The sequence below is a fragment of the Gigantopelta aegis genome, chromosome 3, assembly GCF_016097555.1.
Source record: "Gigantopelta aegis isolate Gae_Host chromosome 3, Gae_host_genome, whole genome shotgun sequence".
Lineage (NCBI taxonomy): Eukaryota > Metazoa > Mollusca > Gastropoda > Neomphalida > Peltospiridae > Gigantopelta > Gigantopelta aegis.
Window position 1 is genome coordinate 43,383,723 of NC_054701.1, and position 25,916 is coordinate 43,409,638.

At 37.3% G+C, this 25,916-nt stretch overlaps 1 protein-coding gene across 1 annotated transcript; it reads left to right on the forward strand.

The window, feature by feature from the left end:
• Positions 1-349: 349 nt before the first annotated feature.
• On the forward strand, positions 350-21,713 carry LOC121368079. The gene is made up of 11 exons (XM_041492616.1): positions 350-618; positions 4,086-4,137; positions 6,313-6,477; positions 7,770-7,918; positions 9,327-9,450; positions 10,799-10,956; positions 12,447-12,509; positions 14,876-14,963; positions 15,546-15,665; positions 16,763-17,341; positions 20,459-21,713. The coding sequence occupies exons 1-11, from the start codon at positions 517-519 to the stop codon at positions 21,343-21,345; spliced, it is 2,487 nt and encodes an 828-aa protein (XP_041348550.1). The 5' UTR covers positions 350-516; the 3' UTR covers positions 21,346-21,713.
• Positions 21,714-25,916: the final 4,203 nt, after the last annotated feature.

A 25,916-nucleotide genomic window follows, 5' to 3' on the forward strand; every position in this document is an offset into this window, starting at 1 on the left:
CACGGCCTTTGATATGCCAGTCATGGTGCACACTGGCTGGAACGAGAAATGGGCCCACCGACGGAGATCGTTCCCAGACCGACCGCGCATCGAGCGAGTGTTTTACCACTAGGCTTCATCCCGCACCTTATAGTTTGAAGATTCGCGCCTTAGAACCTTAAAATGGATCAGATGTACATAGTTCTGGACGAAACATCATGATTCTGAACATTTTAGGAGGTTCGCATGAATCCCTGACCACGACACCCTACCCACCTTACGAGCTTGTAGCTTATATACACATTCGGAATACATCGCCCTTTTCCGTCATACATCTGAAACGGTAGTTTGCAACAGGGTGGATATTTGGCCTACGCTTAACGGTATTAGTAGTCCACCGAGGTTGCTACTAGCTAAATTCGGTTACACCCGGAGAGCCACTTCGCGACTTCCCTGTTGCCATGTTTGACGTTCTGTTTTTAAGAATTCCAAATGGAAACTGTCATATTGTTCTTTTAAACGAACTTAACATTTAGCATGGACTGGCGTGTGTTGGTTTTGATGCATGCGGTTCATGCTAGCGTTGGGCCTACTACATTCGACAGTAAATGTGATATATCACGGCAGTGTTCGCAAGCGGTATGTTTCTATTGAAATTGCGTATCACGTTTTAGTATAGTTCAGTTTGGATCGTGACATTAATAACGTAGGCAGGATTGTTTTGGGGGTTTTTATTTGGGGGTGAGGGGCATCTAATGCCATCCACATTATAGGGTGACGGACACATAAACGAGGGGGGGGGGGGGATTGTGGGTGGGGAATAGCCCCATGGCCAGTGTTGCGCAATCTGAGTCATATGTAGGGAAAACCGGGGCACAGTGAATCAGCAAAATGATTTTGCCAGTTTTCCTTTCCTGTATAATAGGGGGATGTTGTGTATGAACACAAGTCAGCAGCTCCTTGCCAACTCCCTTATGTTTTTGATGAGAGACTTTTTTTTTTTTCAATTCAAAGTGATTCACCGTGCCCCAGTACCGGGGTACAGTGAATAAGCTTCCAGGGCACAGTGAATCACTTATTAACATGAATGGCATTCACCTAATTTGCTTGATTTACATTTATGTAAACTTTAAACATAATATCAGATCCCACATAGGCTGGTTCATGGTAGATGGATAAAATAACTGTAGGCCTATTGTCCACATTATTTGCCTACACTTTGGAAAGGGAGTGGGACGTAGCTCAGTGGTAGAGCGTTCGCTCGCTCATGGTGTGGTGGGTGGTCATATCAATTCCACATGGTGGACCCATTGAGCTATTTCTCGTTCCAGCCAGTGCTGCACAACTAGTGCATCAAGGGCCATGGTATGTGTTATCCTGTCTATTTGAATGTGCATATGAAAGATCCCTTGCTACTAATTGGAAACAGTAGCCCATGTGGCACAGCAGGTTTCCTTTCTCACTATCAGAATGGTGCTTAACCATATGCCTGACGCCATATAACAGTAAATAATATGTGGTGAGTGAGCCGTTAAATAAAGCATCTCTCTCTCACTTCGGAAATGCCCAGTACAAATGGGGGCAGAAAATTAATGATTTTGTTGAATCCCCTCAAAGTGTGCCAGTAAGTCATGCCCCGATTCACTGTGCCCCATGTGCACTCATTGACCTAAACTACCTCATAAGCTCTAAATAATACATCATAACTGGTTTAATACTTCTGGATGATCTACAAGATAAGGCACACAAATCTTAAGTTGTGAAAGTTACTTTTGACACATAAAAACATACTTATCCTTGTTATTTTGTCTAGATTTTTCAGTCTCAAACTGACGATTCGTGCATGGGTATACCCCAAACACATAAAGTGCTGACATCATCTCAGGATTCCCTCTAGGCAGTGGTACCAAAATAGGTCTGATTCACTGTGCCCCGGTTTCCCCTATGCATTGCAATACGCCAAATTTACGTCATACTTGTTTATTAACCTGTGACTCCTTAATGCCTTTCATCTATGTATATTATGTCATTGTTCTCACTGAGTGAAAATTAAAGGAGAGTGGCTGCGCGACAGCCTACCCTTCAACCCTACCCCACCCCCATCCCCCGAAAAAACCTCGAAAAAAAAGGGAAAGCTTGGTTACCATATATCGTTGTGTGTTGGTCGACTTTGTGAAAAGACATACTCCTTATTTTGTCCTTCAGTATTTGGTACAAAAAAAGTTGGTACAAAATACAAGCCGACTCATCTTTTATCATTTATGTAACGTTAGTTGAACTGGAGATCATGTTGGCGGTCTGTCATTCATTTCACATATAATATTCATGTTATTCAACGTTATTCACTGGCATTTGTTTCGCATATAATATACATGTTATTCAACATTTTTCACGGGCATTTGTTTCGCATATAATATACATGTTATTCAACGTTATTCACGGGCATTCGTTTCGCATATAATATACATGTTATTCAATGCTTAATTGTTAGATAACTGAATAATATAGGCTATACTGCTACTGCCTTTGTCAGAAAATTATTTGAAACAACTAGACAAAGATTAATAATAGATTTGTATTAGGTTTGCCCTAATCCTGATTATCAGTATAAAGAGGGACCCACAACTTAAAGTCTAGTGTTGAGGAGGTGGGGTGTGAGTGGGGATCAAGCGAATATTTTATTCCATACAAACAATATTAGGACATAATTAAGGTTGAAAAGTATTTAACACTAAATAAAAAGTATCCTAAAACAGAACAAAATTGGAATTCTAAGCACTGGCTTAGCCAGGATTTATGTTGGGGGGGGGGTTGGGGGACCCACTGTATGGATGTTTAAAAAAAAAAAAAAGGTTTGTTAAGCTTTGCCCCCCCCCCCCCCCCCCCCAGCTACGCCACTGATTCTAAGTTACATGGTTTCTTAAATCTATTGGCAATTAAATATTGATCACTACGACCATAATATTGTAATGAAAGCACGTTTCTTTGTGGAAGTGGGAACTTGTCAGTTGTAACAGTTTTCTGCACCAATCATTTACACATTACCAGCCTCAGTGGTGTCATGGTTAGGCCATCGGTCTACAGGCTGGTAGGTACTGGGTTCGGATCCAAGTTGAGGCATTGGATTTTTAATCCAGATACCGACTCCAAACCCTGAGTGAGTGGCCCGCAAGGCTCAATAGGTAGGTGTAAACCACTTGCACGGACCAGTGATCCATAACTGGTTCAACAAAGGCCATGGTTTGTGGTATCCTGCCTGTGGGAAGCGCAAATAACCACTACGGTACAAAGGAGATAGAGCTTAAAAACCCTTAGATGTGGGGGATTGAGAGGATATTCATATTTACAAAATAGACTTAAATGCAACATTTGACAACTTTTTTCTTTTCACTAGCCATCGGGCATGGCAGTAGTAGTTGTTTACTAGCCTATTAAAAAACATATGTAGCGAATTCTATTTATCCTATAACATTTCTAATTTAATATTTAGTCTACTCAATCAGGCAATATTATGTAATCACGATTGGCACAAATGTATTTTGACATCATGCACATTAAAGGGACATTCCTGAGTTTGCTGCATTGTAAGATGTTTCGGACTAATAAAATATTTCTATGATTAAACTTACATATTAAATATATTTTCTGGTTTAGAATATCAGTCTCTGTATATGCAATGTGTTTCTGGTCATCTTAATATTTGTAAGAAGCCCAAACTGGATTTGGTCTTCAAATAACTTCGTACATACGAAAAAACAAACATTTATGGAAATAAAATGAAATTTAACCTAGTACAAATATTAAAACGATCAGAAACACGTTTAATATACAGCCACTAATTACAATCGTTAAAAAGTCTTTGTTGGTCAATAACATCTTAAAAAGTGCAGCAAACTCAGGAATGTCCCTTTAACAAAATATTATCAAAACTTTATGCTCAGGTATACAGGTCTTGTTAGCTTGTTAACAAATAATCCATTGACAGCAAAATGTTATTAACTGAGTTAATAGAGCAACATATCAAATGGGTTTATGACATGGGTAAGTTATATTTACCGCCAATACAGGTAACATTTTTTGAAACATTTTTCCTTCTATTTTTGCAGCCACGCTCCCAACATGAAAATCACTTTCCATGTGAAATTGGTCACAAAGAGGGTAAGTAATGAATGCACTTGTACGGGGGAGGGGGGGGGGGGACATAGCCCAGTGGTACATCGCTCATTTCAATGCACAGTCGGTGTGGGATTGATCCCCGTCGGTGGGCCCATTGGGCTATTTCTCATTCCAGCCAGTGCATCACAACTGGTATATCAAAGGCCGTGGTATGTGCTATCCTGTCTGTGGGAAGGTACATATAAAAGATCCCTTGTTCGAAAAGAGTAGCCTATGAAGTGGCAACAGCGGGTTTCCTCTCTCAATATCTGTGTGGTCCTTAACCATATGTCTGACGCCATATAACTGTAAATAAAATGTGTTGAGTGCGTCGTTAAATAAAACATTTCCTTCCTTCCTTCTTGTACCAGGGATCATATTCAGGATACTTTTAAGATTTAACTATATTATTACTTAACTCAAGTCACATTATACTAGACTAAGTGTATCTTTTTCCCATACATTTTAAAAAATATGAAAACACTTAAAGGTTTATGGATAAAATGTCTAGTTTCCAATAGTCAATTTTCCATTTATGTCAAGCAATTAATATACCTTATGCTCCAGCTTTTGGTGTCTACCTTTCGAAATGTCTCAGATACCTTGTGACATGCTCATTGTATGCAGATTTTAAACAATGCCATATCATTCTGGCACATAAGTTCTTTCCATCAGGCTTATGCGTGACTTTTTGAAAGCCTTCAGGAGTACCTGGACATCGATCATGATCAGGTGCAGATCCAGGATTTTTTAATAGAGGACCGGTCTACAGGCTGGTAGGTACTGGGATCGGATCCCAGTCAAGGCATGGGATTTTTAATCCAGATACCGACTCCAAACCCTGAGTGAGTGCTCCGCAAGGCTCAATGGGTAGGTGTAAACCACTTGCACCGACCAGTGATCCATAACTGGTTCAACAAAGGCCATGGTTGTGCTATCCTGCCTGTGGGAAGAGCAAATAAAAGATCCCTTGCTGCTAATCGGAAGAGTAGCCCATGTAGTGGCGACAGCGGGTTTCCTCTCAAAATCTGTGTGGTCCTTAACCATATGTCTGACGCCATATAACCGTAAATAAAATGTGTTGAGTGCGTCATTAAATAAAACATTTCTTTCTTTCTTTCTTTTTAATAGAGGGGGCCCAAAAGCCATTCTTGTTTTTGAAAATAGAATTTAAAGGTCCTTGACAGATGGTCAGGATAAGTTTGCATTTTTGGTGTATTCTGATCCTTGGGCCTCCGCCTGAATCCACACCTGATGATGTCCAGGGACTCCTGAAGGCATTCAAAATATTTTATGGATAATGGTAGACATTTGAAGACTATATCTACTAAATACAATGTATCGCTGACCAGATTGATGGCTGATGCTCTTCCATATTTTGAACTTGTGAACTTGAGTATATGTTTTTATCTCTTGCACATTTTCCCATCGGTTTAGATGAAGTGACAGACTTGACAGCTGTGGTGGCAGTACTCATGACAGGTGCCACTGTTGGGGCAGGATATGTTCACCTTTCGCAAACACCCCGATATCATCACTGTTATGACAGTGATTCATGAGTGCATATCATCACAGCTACATTTATTCCAATGAGCACTGACTTGTGCTATAGTTTTGATTTAGTCAAACAAGTCTGGAAGTGCCAGTCATCTGAGCCGGGCAGGAAGGATGTATTAACCAGGGGCCCATTCCAAAAGCGATCATGACCCTAAGATCACCTTAAATGCATAAGATAGTTACGCACTTAAGGTGATCTTAGCACTAAGATTGCTTCGTGGAACAGGCCCCAGTATAAAGGATCTCCTCAGGAGTGGCTGTCCTCCTATAGACGAGGCACTAAATAAAGATTCATGGAATCGTCCACTATTCTGCCAAATATCCATTCGACTTTGTATTCTGCAGAAATATGGTTTTGATTATGAATAATGGTTTTGTCAGTCAGATTTTAGTAAGCCAGGTTTGTGTTTAGCATCGCAGTACTGGTAAAGGGCCTGTCCTGATTTTACTTCCATTGTAAGATGATTTCACAGATGATTAAAATGACACATGAAATATATTTTATTGTTTTAGAATATCAGTCTGAATAAACAAGGTGTTTAAATGTTGTCCTAATGGTCTTAGCAGCCCAAACCAGATTTTATCTTCCAATAATAAAACCTTTTCTTTCTTTTTTTTCAGAATGTGACCAGTTGTTGGAGGAGAACGCTAATCCAGTAGACTGGCATCATGTTGATAAAAACGGCTGTGCCATGCTGTCTTCAATTAAAATATATGAGAAGAGATATCCTGGACTACCAAACACCAGTCCCAGTTTCGACTTCTCTGTCAGACTGCCCACACACAGTTAGTGGTCTAGATATTTTGTGCTCTTTTTAAACACGGCTCGTTCAGCCTGCACATTGCCAATTTAGCCAGTTGCTAATAATAATTATAAAAAGTAGCTACATTCAATATTTGACTAATATTTTTGTTTGTTAAATTAGCCACTGTTGAATAATTTTCAAACAAATACTGTTACATGTATAAAAATGGGCTAAAACTTTCCCAATGCGAGCCCTGTTACAGTGGATCTGTTGCCTTTATTCTCACTTACATTTTTATCAAATGGTTTCTCATATATATTGTATCTCGTCCCCAAATAGCAAAGATAATAATTTTTAGAATGATAATCCATTTTTTTTTTTAATGTTCATTAAAGGGACAGACCCTAGTTTTTAAACACTAAGGCATATTTTCCACTATTAGAGCCGTTTATGATCACTGAAATCAAACATTACTTCTATTTTATTGTTTAGATTATCCATTTCCGTACAAGTGAAGTGTTTCTGGTCATCCTGGTGTTTCTAATACTACAAAATGCATTTTTTGTATTTTTAAAACCGCACGTGCATCTGAGAAGTAATGACAAGTTATGGAGTCACGTTTTAGTTTATTTTTAAGGGTATTTCAATGTCGCAGACTCTTGGTTCACTCTGTTGTATTCAAGTTTGTTACAGGTTTGTAAATGAAGCAAACTTAGTGTTAATTTTTATGGGTTGAAACTGGAGTCTACGTGAAAAATATGCCTTAGTGTTTAAAAACTGGGGTCTGTCCCTTTAATTAATTGATATAAAGGTTACTGTTTATGACAAGCATGCGTCTTTATATAGTGGTTCCAAAAAATATTGTCAGCCGTTTGGCAAATGTACTAAAATATTATGAGGATTTTGCCTGATGAATTATATCTGAATTTGCTTGGACAATTAAATTTTTCTCACTTTTTTTTTTTTAGCCAGGCTGTATATGCATTTAACAAGATAAAAAAAATTCTTGAATTACTATTGGAAAATTCTGTTTTAATTTGGTGAATGGCAGCATAAACTGTCTTTAAAGTAAATAGGCATGCAAGACATTGGTTAAAAATGTTCTTAAAATGTACAGTGGAAACTGTTTTACTACCACCTAATATAATTTTGTAGTTTGGCCATTCATGGTTAGATCCGTTTCTTGCAAACTGTAAGTCCTGGGTCAATGAAACTTGGTTTATAGTTGCACCTATGGGTGTTCATCACAATGCACCAAAAACTATTGTGGTTGGTGAGACATGTACGTGTATAGGTGAGAATTGTTGCATATATTATTATGTGTATTTTTAGGACAAAGTCTGTTGGACACTCACGCAGTAAAGGTTGATTTTGAGAGTCCAAAAGGGAATGGAGCAGACTCGTATTATTCAGACCATCCCGTCTGCAGAGTGTTCAACTTCAAAGCAGCAAAAATGACCGAATACAACCTTCAGAATCCTGTGAGTGCAGCTGAAGTCTATTAATTTGATAAAACTGGTTATGACAAAATGTGGGAACAGTAAGCTAGCTAGGAACCCACTATACAAATGTACATGTATATGAATTGCATGTTTGGTGAACTCTGCCAAGTTAAGTGCACAGTGGTAATACTAAATTAAATCTCCTTATATGGTTTATATGATTCCAGTAGTATATGGGTCCTTTGAAAATGCATGATACCTTAAAGTAAAGAAAGTAAGAATGTTTTATTTAACGACGCACTACACACATTTTATTTACGGTTATATGGCGTCAGACATATGGTTAAGGACCACACAGATATTGAGAGAGGAAACCCACTGTTGCCACTTCATGGGCTACTCTTTTCGATTAGCAGCAAGGGATCTTTTATATGCATCATCCCACAGACAGGGTGGTACATACCACAGCCTTTGATATACCAGTTGTGGTGAACTGGCTGGAACGAGAAATAGCCCTATGGGCCCACCGACGGGGATCGATCCCAGACAGACCGCACATCAAGCGAGCACTTTAACACTGGGCTACGTCCCGGCCCGCGATACCTTAAAGTGTAACATACATGTATATGCATATTTGGTTAAAAATATATATATATTAATTCTGGAATAGCCCTAATTTAAATTAGCAAAGTCAATGGACAACTGCAAGTTTGTTTTGTTGAACAACATCATTAGAGCATATTGACTTGTTAATCATCAGCTATTGGATGTCAAACATTTAATAATCCTGACATATAGTTTTATAGGAAAGCATTTTTTCTTTGATATACCAGTTGTGGAACAAGTAAGAAATAAGAGAATGAGTGCCCTAAGGAGATTTGATCCTATGATGAAACCACTTAAGGCAGTTGCTCTACCAAATGAGTTAGATCCTCTCTGAAGGGGTCAGACTTAGCCCACAGCAAAAGCTGATGGGAAATGGCAGATGAGTGGCATGGATATATCACAAGAGACAAGCACCTGTTGCGGTTGGAGAGATGTCTGGGATGTGAAGGTGGACAGCGAAAGAAGTTGAACAATGGGAGGAGTTGAGAAAGGAAAGTGGGTGGTGGGGGGCGGGGGAGAGAAAGAAAAACGAATGGGTTAGATCCCACTCCCCACCTCCATCACAACAAAGGTTGACTTTAATTACAGTAAAAAATTACAAATCTAATTTTATGTTTTGTGTTTAGGTAGGTAGGTAACTAGTTTTTCGTGCTCATATACCACTGGAGTTTCGCACACCCCCATCCCGAGTCTGACCTCCGATAAGATTGGGGGCCCGACTCGGCACAGGACTTCACAGATAATTTTGATTTTTTTTATTGAAGTCCTAATGATCAATTTTAAATTTGTCTGTAAAGTATTTTTTTTTTTTTTTTTTTTTTTTTTTTTTTTTTTTCTCCAGCGTATTATTCCATATGCTTGTCTGGTTGGGCTTGAACTTGCACACAACTTCCGGTACATATATCACATTGCTGTGGAAACATTTCCAAACAGAGCTCAGGTCAACTATACTGTAGTTGCTCACAGTAAGTGAATAGATACAGTTACTAATAGTTAAAGAATAACAGGGCCCATAGAAAGAAAAAAAGAAAGAAAGAAATGTTTTATTTAACGATGCATTCAACACATTTTATTTACAGACATATGGTTACGGATCACACAGATATTGAGAGAGGAAACCCACTGTCGCTACTTCACATGCTACTCTTTTCGATTAGCAGCAAGGGATCTTTTACATGCACCATTCCACAGACAGGGTAGTACATACCGCGGCCTTTGATATACCAGTTGTGGTGCACTGGCTGGAACGAGAAATAGCCCAATGGCCCCACCGACTGGGATCGATCCTACACTGACCACCCATTGAGCGAGCGCTGTACCACTGGGCTACGTCCTGCCTTTTCAATTTACAAATGCCGATTTTGTCTATCTTTAGAAGACCCTACATAAAGTAACCTTGATTGATTTTTGACTGCTGCCTCCTCCTCCCCACCTCATTTTAAGGCCACAATACTTCTCTGATGTTTCCAAGACAAAGTCTCTGAGACAGGTTTGGTATGGCCCTGAATGACATTTTGTTTTAAGTAGTTACCCAAGTAGCATAAATAATGCGGTCTTATAGTAACATGTCACTGTTTAGTACAGGTCAGTACAGTGGCGCAAAATTCTGGACTAGTGGAAGGGCCTCGGGGAGTGCTAATGGTCCACTAGTTAGAGGGCGCAATACTTGCCTTGCGCCGGGTGCTGGCAACCCACACTAGGTCACTGCATCATTATCTAATTTTGGTATCCATACTTCGCTTTTCTTTCGTTCTTTTTTTCATTATAACAAAAACTTGTTAAACACATATACTAATTGAATAGTAGCTAACTGAACTGAAAAAAACACAGACACCAATCAGTTATATTTATGTTTGTAATTTTTAGTTTGGTACAAGACAACATAGTTAATTGTGTAATCATTTTTTTGGTTGAGACCAAGTTAATAAGAATCCATAATAATCCATACTAATCCATACTTACTTACCTACTGACCTTTTAAATGAATTAATGGCTATGCTGTCATTGAACAATATGTATTACAGAATTTATAAAAATAGGGACAAAATCTTCACACATCTATCTACATAGGTGTCAGAAAATGGGGGGGGGGGGGGGGGGGGGGCAGGAGGCACTAGTCCCTCCAACTCTGAAACTGCAATATGAACTTGCATTTAATAAGTGCCCCCCCCCTCAGTTTCTGCCATCTTCCGACACCTATGGCATATTCATACACAAGAACACACATAAACTAAAAATATACATTCACATCAGTCTTTACAGTTTGTATCAGCATTTATCTTCATAAAGTTAACAGTATGATTTTTTTCCCAGAATTGCTACAGAAAATTAGAAACATGACATTAGCTGTTGCCCCAGTTCCGCTGCGGAGAAGTATTCATGTTGTGTTCGAGCCATCTCCACCATCATACAGCGTGCATTCATACACTGTCTCTCTGAATAATACCCTAACTGGAGACACTAAAGCAATTGTAAGTTTTAATGATTTCTATATTTTTATATGTAACCGTAAGAACCAGGAATGGCTGCACCAAAAAGATTAAATTATTTTATGTTTTACTATTGTATAACTTAACCTTTAGACTACTGGATTAATTTTTAACAAAAACCACGTTGAGTGGGTACAAGTTTATAATTTTTACTCACATATATTCACTTAAATGTTTCATAAATAAATGAAATAAAGTTCATATATGAATCGGTAAGTATTATTTTCATTTTTTGTTGTTGTAATTTTTATTATTTTAGATCGGCTAAAAAATCGAAAAAGTTGCGTTTACTTATGGGAATTTGTGGCCAGCTGTCCAGTATTTATGTCCATTATTCCCGATAACAGTGGTTTTGTGACAAGAATTTTTTTTTAAACTGAAACTACGATTCATATTGCAATATTTGGTAATTTTCGTTGTTGGTAAAACGATCAAATTTATTATCAAATTAGCTGTTACAATCAGCTATCGATCCCTGAAAATTACCGCGACGTGCCGCCATTGTTGTCAAGCGAAAATACTTGCCAAAAACCACTTTTTGAACTCAAAATTTCAAGGTATTTTCAATTGAAAAAATCTAAACAAAAACCACCATTTATATTTCCGTTTCCGATGAGTGTCGTGTGCAAAACTGCGGGAAATATGAATTGGGGAATGCACTGTATACAGTGTACAGTATATCGACTGACGTGACGTCGGGCGGGATATCTTGCCTGCAGTAGTCAGAAGGTTAAACATACCCATATATATAGTGTTTGTGTGTGTGTGCGTGCGTGCGTGTATGGGCTCATAGTTGTTATGATTTTGGGGTTCACATATTAGAATTTGTCTTTCCTACAAGTCTACTACCCTCCTACTAAAACAATTCATATGAAATGCTGATTTACACATATTAAAATCTATTGTTGGAAACATTCCTTCAGGGTTTATATTGTGGGTGATGAAACTAGTGGTAATTAACCTTTTTTCCATTTACAATCCTTGAACATTTTAAAAAAGGGTCGTGAAAAATACCAATCTGAAAAGACAAGTCATGGAAAGTCATAAACTTGGTTGTCATAAACTTTGTTGCCAATAAAACACTGGATTGAGCCAGCATGTCATTAGGTAAGTCCAATAAATGTATAACGTATTATGCATTTCTGGCATGGTTTATTGTTGATGTCGGTTACTGTTTCCATCATCATCCTTATTATTACTATTGTAATATGCAGTGTCCATATTGTAATATGCAGTTTGTTTTACAAAGTACAAGGTTCTATGTTGTGGCAATACTTTTCTGTTTAAACCTATTTTGGTATCTCATGTAAACACCAATATGCTTCAGATAACACTTTACCAGGACTGGGTGGTAGATTTGCCATAGACATTGAACATGCCAGCAAAAAGAGGGATCAGTAATACATGTATAATATTATCTACAAAATATAGGTCACAGTGATCTAATTTTGTTTGTCTCTTTAATTTGACAGGTTCTAAGCAACAAATATGAGCATGAGTTCTTGGATTGTCCTCCTGGTTTCTATGTAGTAAAGGTAAATGATTACTTGTCTGGGCTTTTTGTTAGGTTTACCTGCATGTACAATTGGTAGCTTCGTGGCGTAATGAAGATGTGTGGTACCAGATATGATGATAGAACAGAATTTGACTCATTCTTCCCTTCACACTTAAACATTATTCACCAAATTTACAAACCATGTTTATCTACATACATTTACAGTGCTTAAACACCTGCATTTAAGAAAAACAGGCTTTGTAAATTCGGTCCTATATCATTGTACTGTATCTCAGAACATGGTTATGATGAGTCCATCAAGGCTGGATCACACTTACAGGGATCATGTTAGGAGCGATTAAGACGATGTAATCGAATTACAGTTGAATCTCGTTGGGTTGAACTCTGAAGGGTTGTATACACTGCAATGCTCGAACCAAAAACAAAGTCCAGAGTTGAGACTTACACAGTGTTAACGAATGGTTAGGTCGCACTACCCGATGGGTTGAACACTTTTTTTGAGCACCGATGGGGTTCAAGCCAACAGGATTCAGTTGTATGGTTAAGTGCAAGTGCAAAATTCACTTCGCTTTCATTTTTTTTCCCGCAGAATTAAAAGCATTACATCATCATTAATATGGTTACCATACTGCAGAAACAGACCTGTGCCCGTGCTTATAAAACGTTTAGAGTCTAGACTCAATGTTTAATGGCATCACACACATGCAGTTTGTATGACATTGCCATGACTTTAAACATCTCAGACTCTAATATTTGTTTTGCTCGTTCCAACCGGTGCACCACAACATGTGCTTTCCTGTCTGAGGGAAAGTGTATATAAAAGATCCCTTGCTGCTAATAGAAAAACATAGCGGGTTTCCTCTGATGACTACGAGTCATAATTACTAAATGTTTGAAATCCAATAGCCAATGATTAATTAATCAATGTGCTCTGGTGATGTCGTTGAACAAAACAAAGTTTGTTTTCTTTCTAATATTTGAGTTTTGCGTCTAGACTTTATAAAAGTTTTATAAGCATGAGGCCATAACCATGTGTTTGCCAAATAGTTGAAGTTAAAATTTACAAGTAAATATTATGATAGGAGATAGGAAGAGCTGCCAGTTAGGGAAAAAATGAGATGGAATTCAGAGGAGAATAAGTAAATCATCACCCAGAGGCAAAATGAGGTGGATAAAATTAATATCAGGTTCAAAGCTAGGCTGAATCAGATGTAAAAGCTGAAGTAAACATTTTGGTCGATATAATATGGTCGAATAATGTGTTAAAATGTTTAGCCACGACTTCCTGGTAATAATTCCCATTAGGAATATTATTCCAATATTTATTTACATGTTCATATACTACTGGAGTTTCGAGCATCGGAATATTATTGTCAAATGTATTGTCAGTCTGTCCATAAAAAGTGGCTGAATATTATTGTGAAGAGATATTAATAGTTAATATAGACATTTAAGATTTATTTTAGCAGAAACAAACAACAGTCAAGCCTGTGTTAAGCGGGCATTAAAGGGAGTATCAGAAAATGGCCTTTTAAGACAGGTGGCTGCTTAATACAGATCAGTTTGTACTATATTAGATGATTTCAGAGAATAAAAAAATGTGGCCTGTTAACAGAGGTGGCTGCTTAATACAGGTCAGTTTATACTATATTAGATGATTTCAGAGAATAAAGATGTGGCCTGTTAACAGGTGGCTGTTTAATACAGGTCAATTTATAATATATTAGATAATTTCAGAGAATAAAAATGTGGCCTGTTTATAGAGGTGGCTGTTTAATACAGGTCAATTTATAATATATTAGATAATTTCAGAGAATAAAAATGTGGCCTGTTTATAGAGGTGGCTGTTTAATACAGGTCAATTTATAATATATTAGATAATTTCAGAGAATAAAAATGTGGCCTGTTAACAGAGGTGGCTGTTTAATACAGATTAATTTATAATATATGAGATGATTTCAGAGAATAAAAATGTGGCCTGTTAACAGAGGTGGCTGCTTAAAACAGGTCAATTTATAATATATCAGATGATTTCAGAGAATAAAAATGTGGCCTGTTAACAGAGGTGGCTGTTTAATACAGGTCAATTTATAATATATCAGATAATTTCAGAGAATAAAAATGTGGCCTGTTAACAGAGGTGGCTGTTTAATACAGGTTAATTTATAATATATGAGATGATTTCAGAGAATAAAAATGTGGCCTGTTAACAGGTGGCTGCTTAATAGAGGTCAGTTTATAGTATATTAGCCAGAAAAAATGTGGCCTGTTAACACAGGTGGCTGCTCAATACAGGTGGTCACTATAACAGGGTTGACTGTACTTTTGTTCGACTGTAGTTTTCTGAAATGTCGGGTTTTAATGTTAAGTTTTATTTTTCTGCAGGTTGAGCCAAATGGTTCATCGTGTCCCAAAGATGACTGCAGGGGAACTCACTCTGAACCGGTTTCCTTACAATACTTGGAACCTTCAGGTTATTTTAATATTACTTTTGTTTACTTGTATCCAAGGATGGCTCGAGCACTAACAGTGTCCTAATACAACACCATCCTACCGCAAATTAATTATGAATTCACTAAAAATTGATATTAGGCTAGTATTCCAGTAGGATTTGCACCCCATCCCATGTATAATGATCCTCGATCATTAAATATACCAGAACCAAGTTTTAAGTTTAACTAAGTTAGCTTTTCAATGACTTTATTATGAAATAACATACCATATTTGCTAAAATTCAATTTATTTTATATGATTCAATGACCGACAGCTTAAAATCTGAGCCTGGTTTATGTTGGCCAAGTGATTTTAACTTAAACTTTGTTTCTGTATTATATCCTAATTTCCTTTTGGCCTGTTAACACAGATGATTGTTTAATACAGGTCAGGAAGAATAAAAAATTAAAATGTGGCTTGTTAACACGGGTGGCCACTATAACAGTTTTCACTGTACTTTTGCCTATGAGCATTTATTTATGCTGTCACAATTTTCTAAATTGTCAGGATTTAATAAGAAGTTTTTTTGTTTTTGTTTTTTGTTTTTTTTAAACCAAAACAGAATTTGCAACGTCCACCGACTTCACGTTAAAAGTGCTGTCATCAGCGGTTGGAGCCATCTCTGGACTGCTACTGATACTCGTCATGTGCTGCCTGTACCACAGATACCGTCAACATATAGGTAAGTTATAGAGGCCAATGGCTGAGGTGCAAGGGATTTGCAGAATTGGTTGTCCTCGGTGGACTAGGTTCTTTTACCCACCCCCTCCTCATTGCAGTGGTACAGCACTCACTTGATGTGCGATCGGGTCTGGGATCTATCCCCATCGGTGGGCCCATTGGGCTATTTCTCTCGCTCCAACCAGTGTACCACGACTAGTGTATCAAAGGCCGTGGTATGTACTATCCCATCTGTGGGATGGTGCATATGAAAGATCCCTTGCTGCTAATCGAAAAGAGTAGCCCATGAAGTGGCGACAGCGGGTTTCTCTCTCAATATCTGTGTGGTACTTAACCATATGTCTGATGCCATATAACCGTAAATTAAATGTGTTGAGTGCATCGTTAAATAAAACATTTCTCTCTTTCTTTTTTTCCCTCCTCGTTGGGACAAGAAAGTTTCACAATGCCATTGGGTCTTGTGACCCCTCCCCATGTTTATACTATATATACATTAGATGATTTGGGAGTTATAGACATATAGTTAACCTGGCAATCATGTAATTTGCTTAAAACCTGGTTTTTGAGGATATGTAAGAAATAGAATAATATATTCGTGACCATTAGATATCATTTATCTCACAACTCATTGTTTAAAAATGTATTAAACTCACTTTCGCTCGTTACATACATTTTAAATAACTCGTTGTGAGATAAATGGTAGCTAACAGCAACTCATGTATTATTCTCTATGTAATGCATCCTGCGACACATCCTTCCTGCTAAGAGCATTAAATAATTTTTGAATGTCTCTACATGTATTTTTAAACACTAAATAACCTTAGTTTAAAATATGTTGAGGCTTTGTTTTGTTTTCAGTATGTTTGTTTTTTTAAATATGACATCTGCCATTAATTTTTGAAGGATGATACAAAACAACTTTATTACATATATTTATTATATACAGGGTTGTGTGTGTGTGCACGCGCATGCGTTGACATGTATGTCTGATATCATTAATACCATTGTTTAAAAAATTGTACAAATAACATAACAGTTTAAACCCAGATTACCTTGTTTCATGTATTGCAACATTTTTTTTTTATTTTTTTTTTTCAGGTCAGGCAGCCAAAACTATTTTGCTACTCTACATTTCAAATTATCAAACTGATGCTGACAGTCTAGACAAACTACTGGAATCATTAGATTTTCAAGTGTTTAAAAGAAAGTACGAGGAAACCGATGAAAACAACTCGAATGAACGTCAAGGTAGTTTTGAAGAAGAAGACATGTTTGAGAGTAAATGTAAGGAGATGGATAAAATCATAATGCTGTGTTCCACTGAGATATCCCAGCAGTGTAGAACGACAGTCAGTATCGAAGAGCAGCCACTCCGAAAGTATTCGTCTTACAAGAACACTTTCCTCGCCTTCAGAAAAAACCCAACACTGTCTTCAAAAATTGTGATCGTGTGCTTTGACACTGCTTCACACCAACACATTCAGCTTGAAGAGAAATCTTCATCATTTGACTGGCTTAGGTGCATCAAAAATCTGGATTCTACTGAAAAGTATCCCAAGAAAGCATGTTACTGTCTTCCCAAGGATTTCCATAAATTGCACTGCGATCTTATACAAAGAAGGAAAACAAAACACTATGCAAATTCGCAGGAATGGAAGGATTTTGAATCTGTCAAAGGTGAGATTGGTCTGTGACTGGTACATAGGCCTAACATATTTGTTTTTTTATTGTGTGAGATTTGATTGTGACTTAACTTTTAGTTGTAATGATGTAGAAGACTGGTTTGTGACTGATAGCCTAATACATTTTTTCTTAGATCTACCACTGGAACATAACTGGAAATATCTTTAATTTCTTAATCTTTTTTTTAAAAAGTGCCAGACCTAAATTTTGGGCTGCAATAAATTATTATAGATTTACCATTGTGATAGTATTTATATTTTTGACTGGTGCTCTAAAAAAAAAACCCCCATTTTCCTTCCCCTTTTTTAGATTAATTATAAAAATTGTCACTCTAAATACCAACCCCTGCAATTAAGAAAATGTTTACGGCAAAAAAAACACGCCATTGAAAAAAAGAAGGCAAAAAAGTGCTGTGGAGAATTATAAACTCAATTATAAATAGAAATACCCTTATGTTCCAAGGCTATAACCACTAAGCTAGGCCTTGCCAGAGATTTGGGTTGGGGTGGGCGTACCTGAACCTTGATAGGAGATACATGTAGGCGAGTTGTTGGTACATTAGCATTTCCTGTGAACTATTTTGTTCAGATATTATTTCAAATGTGGTATAGTGGTTAATCCCATCTATGACCTTGTCTGTTACAGTAAAAGCATCTTTTACATGCACATGTACCATTCCATACGGTACAGTATACTGCATTTTATAATGATCTGCAGTATACTGTATGGAGGGCGAGACGTAGCCCAGTAGCAAAGCGTTCGCTTGATGCGTGGTCGGTCTGGGATCGATCCGCGTCAGTGGGCCAATTGGGCTATTTCTCGTTCTAGCCAGTGTCACGATGATCTAGTCCCACAGTATGTATAATACCTTAGGTGGCTCATACCTCTAGGGGTCATGGACTAGAGTCGATCACGTGACAACAATTAACCATCACGCTTGTATACTTTTATCTCCCAGCCATAATGTTGGCTGCTATACTATTTATGGTCCTATGAAAAATAACTCCAACAACAGTGATTTTGGGAAACAATTATTATTATACCATACAAATCTTTCCTATTGATATATACCTATATATAGTATGACAGCAATATATTATTTCACGGTACAGTCTGTCTTAATCCGACAGGGTTAATTACCCGTTACCAGGAATCCCCAGCCCTCTCTAGGCTACCTACAGATTACACTAGTACTATTCCTATACTGAACGCCAAATTATCGGCATTCGATAACTGACGTGTGACTTAATTAACCTGTTAAATTAACAGTAAACAAATCTAACAATGGATATAAGGGTTATTCTTATATTAGCCTCCCACTTGTTAATTACAACAACTAGTCGATCTCTTTATCGGATTAACTTCCGATTCTTACTTTATCAGGCTTATCTATCAGTTAGATTAATCCACAGGTTAGGGTTACCGACATCACATACGAGGTCTACTAAACAAACAATAATATCACACAAATGAAAACATCAACGACCTGACAGATCGGAAACCATAGTTACCAGGTCCAGCGGTGAGGGTTGGTCTCTCAAGAATATATCTCTTGAGGACCGGCATCCAAAAAATACCAAGACGTAGCCCGTACCCTATCGTGGGAACAGTCGGTGTCGGGCTCCCTCTTAAAAGTACCGCCAAACCTTTTTATACCCCTAACGCGGACTCCGCTGCACAGCTGGGGGCGAAACCGGCTATCAGCATGTAACCGAGTTAATTAGTGTTTGTTCGCTAATCGGATTATCGTCTCTTAAGAAAACAACCCAATCTCAAACCACAGGGCAACATGATCCTAAAGGTATCTGATACGGCGCATCCACTGGTCATAACAGATTTGACTAAAAACATTCCCCGTACTTAGTAGAGGTTAAAAACATGTAAAATGTAGGTAAATTCTTATCAAAAACTCACCCGTAGGTGCAGTATTTGTAATCTCACTAAGTATAGCTACAATAATATGTGTAGTTACAATATAAAGAAAAATATATGGAATCTGCCCGAACATGTACATATTAAATACATATATAAATATTGTTCCTACACAACGGTAGGTAGGCCGATATAAAAACTTATACATGAACACAAACACAGAGGATTGGAATATTTGGCCTCTCTCTGGAAGTCCTTTGTCTCACAGTCTGTAGACGAGGCCCATATAGGGTTTTCCGAACATTCGGAACTCTATACCTCAATTGAATCGGGGTTTACGAAACAACGTGGTTTCGTCACAGCCAGTGCACCATGACTGGTACATCAAAGGCTGTGGTATGTGCTATCCTGTCTATGGGATGGTGCATATAAAAGATCCCTTGCTGCTAATCGAAAAGAGTAGCCCATGAAGTGGCGACAGCGGGTTTCCATTTCCTCCCTCAATATCTGTGTGGTCCTTAACCATATGTCCGACGCCATATAACCATAAATAACGTGTTGAGTGCGTCATTAAATAAAACATTTCCTTCCTATACTATATGGAATAGTATTTTGACCTGTGAAGATGCCACAAACGAAACCTGAATATTTACGGTAATTGTATTATCTACACATTCATCATTCCAAGCCTCTGAAAATAGTGCAAATCTAGTTTTGTATCACACATTTTTCGTTTATGCATTACATTTAAGACATCAGTTTTAGAACTGAATTTGTTTTGCAAAACGCACAAATGGGTTATGACATTTTATTAATTCTCAGAACCCTGTTTTCAGAAGAATCACCAAACCTGAATGTTTAATTATTATTATTTATTTTTATTTGTCTTACCGGTATATATTCCTTTATTTTGTGGGGCGGGATGTAGCCCAGTGGTAAAGTGCATGTCTGATGCACGGTCGGTCTAGGATCGATCCCCGTCGGTGGACTCATTTGGGCTATTTCTTGTTCCAGCCAGTGCACCATGACCGATATATCAAAAAAGAAAGGAATGTTTTATTTAACGACACACTCAACACATTTTATTGACGATTCTATGGCATCAGAGATATATCAAAGGCCATGGTATGTGTGGTGTCGTTACACAAAACAAACTTTAACTTTTTTCTTTATTTTCTTCTTTTATTTATTTATTTGTTTATTTATTTTTATTTATGTTATTTTATTTGGTCTTTTCAGAAGAAATGTCAGAAGAGGTCATGAATAATGTACGTCGACCATCAGAGCCTGATCCAATTTATCCATTACAAGAAGACTCTCTGTCAGAATCTGACGGTCCAGATCCCTTAGAGGACACAGACAGCAATCCTGATACATCTTCAATTGAATCAGAAGTCAGCACAATTCCTAAAGAGTCGTATGCTATCAGGAATACACCTGTAAGCAACAACGACAATCATCAACCTACAAGACCAAGCGTGTCTCATTTTCCTCCAGTTTCTGAACATCTCCAGCAGCAGCAGCAGCAGCAGCAGCAGCAGCAGCAGCAGCAGATTCCTGACAGTCAGCAGTTTGTTGAAATGGAGATTCCTGTGGTGACAGATGACACAGGGATACATATATATCCTCCACATCCCGTAAACCTTCCAAGTCACATAGATGATATCAGGCAACCACAGATTCATCATTGCTGTAGACATCATCACAATCCTTATCATCATCATCCTCCTCCTCCTCCTCCTCCTCCTCCTCCTGCTCCTCCTCTGGCAAGACCGAACCACGTTCCAACTGGCTGCACTCACCAACCTTGTATCCATCGTCAGCAGATGATGGATCTTGCTGCTCAACCACCATTTGGTCATCCGTCACATACAAATATGCAGCATGTGCATGGAAATATCACACCACATCCTCATCAAATGATGTATTGCAACCGACATGTTCAGCAACAACAGATTAATAGGCCATTTAGTCCAGAACATTTGACGACAAGTCTACAGCAGAATAGTGGCCAGTGTTTTCCACTACATGTTCAGCAGCATCAACAGGCAGCTGGACAATATTGTCCACAGCATTTGTCAAACCAACAACAGATTAACAGACCGTTTCATCCAGAACATTTATAGACAAAAACACGCTATTGTAGGACAGTTAATTCTAAGATTAAAAAAATAATTAAAATTAAAAACAAAACAAAAACCCATGTACCTTCAGGCTAAAGTCCAGTGTTGTCAGAACATTTACAAAGGTAGCAAAACTAACAGGCAATTAGTCCAGAACATTTGAGACAACAGCAGGTGAATGGACAATGTAGACAATAAAAAGCTAATAGACAAATGCAACCACAAGATTAACAAAGCAAACCAGAGACATTTCATTTTATTTCAACTTGTTTTCGTGCTTCTATCCAATTAAGCTTCAAGCACGCTGTCCTGGGCACACACCTCAGCTATCTGGGCTCTCTGTCCAGGACAGTGGGTTAGTTGGTTAGTGGTTAATGAGAGAGAAGAGGGTGTAGTGGTCTTACACCTACACATTGGTCCCTTAAGAACTCTCTTTGGGTGGGAGCCAGTACTGGGCTGCGAACCCTGTAGCTACCAGCCTGTATAATCCGATGGCTTAACCACTGCACCACCAAGGCCGGAGACTAATGAACAATTGTTTTTACCGGCCAGGATCCTGTTCCACTAAAGAATCGGAGCTACAGTTGATTGTAGTGACCAGTTCATGTAAGCTTTACAGCCATTCCACAATTAAGGAACCATATAGGGTCATCATACGTAACGCTCAAATGATTAAAACCTTCTGTGCAATGAAGGTAAATAATACTTCCATCACCGACTGATCGGAACATCTCAAATGAATTAGTTTGTATTGAAAATTCTTAAGTAATTTGGTAATTGATTTCAGAAGATATATAATTGCTGAATACTACAGAATTATCTCCCATATTTTGTTTTAAATGTTGAATGTTTTTTGTTTTATTTAATGACACACTCAACATATTTTATTTATGGTTATATGGTGTCAAACAGTTGCAGAATTAATTATATGGCAGTTATATGGCGTTTTTGTTGAATGCCAAATTGAATCAAATCATCATCATAATTACACCAGCCTCAGACCTTTGGTAAATTTTCAGTGTAATTTATCAGAATTGTAAGCTTCAAAACATTGTGAAATGGGCTGGCAAACATAAAAAAAAGGGTTTCAGTTGTGAAAGTAGGCTATAGGCTTTTTACAATGATAGTAATGGTAAAATCATTTTGAAGAACAACATTCAGAACATTTGCAGAGGCGACACCAAGCTACTGGAGATTTAAATTCAAGAATTATTAGACCACTATATAATATGCCTTCTACAAAACAACTTGAACCATATAATATAACTATTGCACTTATGTTTAAAAATTGTATAATAATCTATGGAAATCGCAAATAATACTTTAAAATAATATCTATCGATGACTGTTGTCAATATTTGATGTAGAGATCTGTTTTTTCAGATATGTTATACATATTTTATACAGTGCCCAAATGATCATTTGCATACCAAATGCTTTAAGTTAATTGAATTATACTTATAGGTATGTAAATAATATTACTAATCAGAGTATGGAAAGCATATCATATTATACAATGTTACATATATACACATATATATATCTAAAAATATGTATTGACCAACAAAGAAAATGCAAAATTACTATATTTAAAAAATTTCTTTTAATGCAATTAACAGACATTAAAAATGGATCTATAATGTTCACAAGACATTGGTAATTTTAATAGACAATACTTATGGGATTAAAACTGAATAATTTAAACTAAATGAAAGAAAACTATATTTGCATTTCCTTGTTCAATATATTTACTTTTTTGTGCGATATTTTACTTACATATACTTATTATTATTATTGTATATATACATGTTGTATATATAATATATATATTTATATATAGACAGTGAAACCTCTCAAGACTGGGCGGGATATAGCCCAGTGGTAAGGTATTCGCTTGATGTGTGGTCAGTCTAGGATCAATCCCAGTTGGTGGGCCCATTGGGCTATTTCTCATTCCAGCCAGTGTACCACGACTGGTATATCAAAGACCATGGTATGTGCTATCCTGTCTGTGGGATGGTGCATATAAAAGATCCCTTGCTACTAACATAAAAATGTAGCTGGTTTTCTCTCTAAGACTATTCCAGAATAACCAAATGTTTGACATCCAGTAGCCAATGATTAGTAAATTAATGTGCTCTAGTGGTGTCGTTAAACAAAACAAACAAACCTCTCAAGACAGGACCCTCTGTAAACTAGAATTCCCTCAAAACCGGACATTTTACAGGGTTCCTTTTTAAAAACCAGTACTGAACTTAGCCTTTCTAAACCGGACATTTGTCTTGGTCCCAAGGATGTCCAGTTTGGAGGGGCTTCACTGTATGTATGTGTGTGTGTATATATATATATATATATATATATATGTGTGTGTGTGTGTATAAAGATTATGCAATTTTATTTATTTACTTAATAGTTGTTGACTATTGACATTTTTTCACTAACATTATTCTTATATTGTGTGGCAATATGTGTTAATATTTTCAACTTTTCAATATTTTGTAATTAAGAAATTTTCGTACTCTAATTTTTTGGTAATCTGTACAGTACAATATTGTTTTTAACTTGAATCTGGTTTGTTTTTTAAATTAATAATCATATTCTTTTGTTTATTTGTTATTGCTGTTTAATGTCTGATCTGCATGTATCTCTTAATTTAATAAGGCGTGTCCTGGGTGGCAAGAATGGCTCCAACTCACCCCCACCCCTCTCTCTGTTCGCCTCTCTCTCTCCACTTCTTTCCTCTCTCTCTCTCTTTTCTCTCTCTCTCTCTCTCCACCTCTTTCTTCTTTCCTCTCTCTCTCTCTCTCCACCTCTTTCTTCTTTCCTCTCTCTCTCTTTTTCTTCTTCTTTCCTCTCTCTCTCTCAGAGTGTGAGCTCTCTCTCTCTCTCTTTTCTCTCTCTCTCTCTCTCTCCACCTCTTTCTTCTTTCCCCTCTCTCTCTCTCTTTTTCTTCTTCTTTCCTCTCTCTCTCTCTCAGAGTGTGAGCTCAGTTTTTCCTAATCTGTCTTTCCTTCCCTCTCTCTATGTTTCTATCTGGTGAGAATTTGTTTTAAGTGGTGAAATGGTCTTGCATGTATATGGCACCACACCTTCCTATGGTTACCTAGCAAAACATACAAAATAAAAAAAAGAGAGAGCCTTTTTCTAGAATTAAAAATATCTTCTTCTTTTTTCTTTGTTTTTCATTAACCCCATCCCCCACCCGCTTATTATATTCAGCTTGGTATGGTTCTGTAAATCTATAATGGTTTGCTAGCTACAATTAAAGTACTGCAAAAACTGCGGGTGACTGCTCAGTGCATTACTTTGATTATATTTGTTAAGTAACAAAAGACGAAATAGCAGCAGCATCAAAAACATTGCTTGAATTTAGCCTCTTTCTACATGCAGTTTTGGCCAGTGTTAACTAGGCCTACTTGCAATAGGTAGTACTAAACCAAATAACTTCCGGCTGGGTCAAAGTTCGAGGTGCACCGAACTTTTGATAGAGAAGTGAACACCACAAGTCCTGTGATAGGTTATAAATGTGAGTGTGTTGGTTGTAAAAAATAATAGTTTTATCTGGGTAAAAAAAATATGCAATTTTATTTCATCTAGTACCAATGTGTCAAGTAGCCTTGTGCTTGAAACATGTATGGAGTACCTGTAAAAAAAAGTACTTGAATTTTGTGCGGAACTAGGGTAGTCATAGATGCTACCCGTTATCTCAGAAACAAGCAACTTGACGCCCAATTTTTTCTGATTCACTTTAAGTGTGAGGGGTGGTAGTATTTATATCTGTGGCGTTTAGGTTGATTGAGATGCTGCAGGTGGGAGTTTTAGCCACATATGTTACTATTGTCATCTATGGGATTTGATTTGGTAGTATACACCCAATACTGTAATGATGCAATATATACAAGCCCGTAGCCAATGGAGGGTTGGTGGGGGTTGGTCGACCCCACATACCGGTGACATGTGTTTTTCAATATGCCCCTGGACCTCCCTAAGAAACTTGGGCGCTTCGCCTAAATGACCCTCCACCCCCCTCTCAAAATCCTGGCCATGAGCCTGATATAGTATATTTACAATATATGTCGTTCATGTTTGATTATTGTTTTGTTTTGGGGGTTTTGCATTTTGTTTTATTCATTTATGGGAGTAGCCTGGTAACTTGCATGTTTATGTTGTGTTTTAAATTAAATGGCAAGTAGAATATTGATAAATATTGTATATAAGTATTAGTGGCAAATCCAGGATCTGTGTGGGGGAAAGAAGGGGACTAATCAAAGGGGCACTTACAGAGCGATCAATTTTTGGTAAATTGATTATAGATTTGTTATTTGTCAAAAGTTGCCTTGATGAAATTGCAGCATTTGGGAGATGATGCACATCCCTAGAATATCTCTGGATCCACTAATATGTATATAAAAATAAATAATATATATATTACTAACAATGTTTATGTTGCTTATATGATTTAGCCAGGCATCTATATTGCTCAAATCTTTACAGTGCTTCAAGTCTTCCATATTCTTTCATTATTTTTATATACCGTATATATACATGTATATACATATATATATATTTACAGA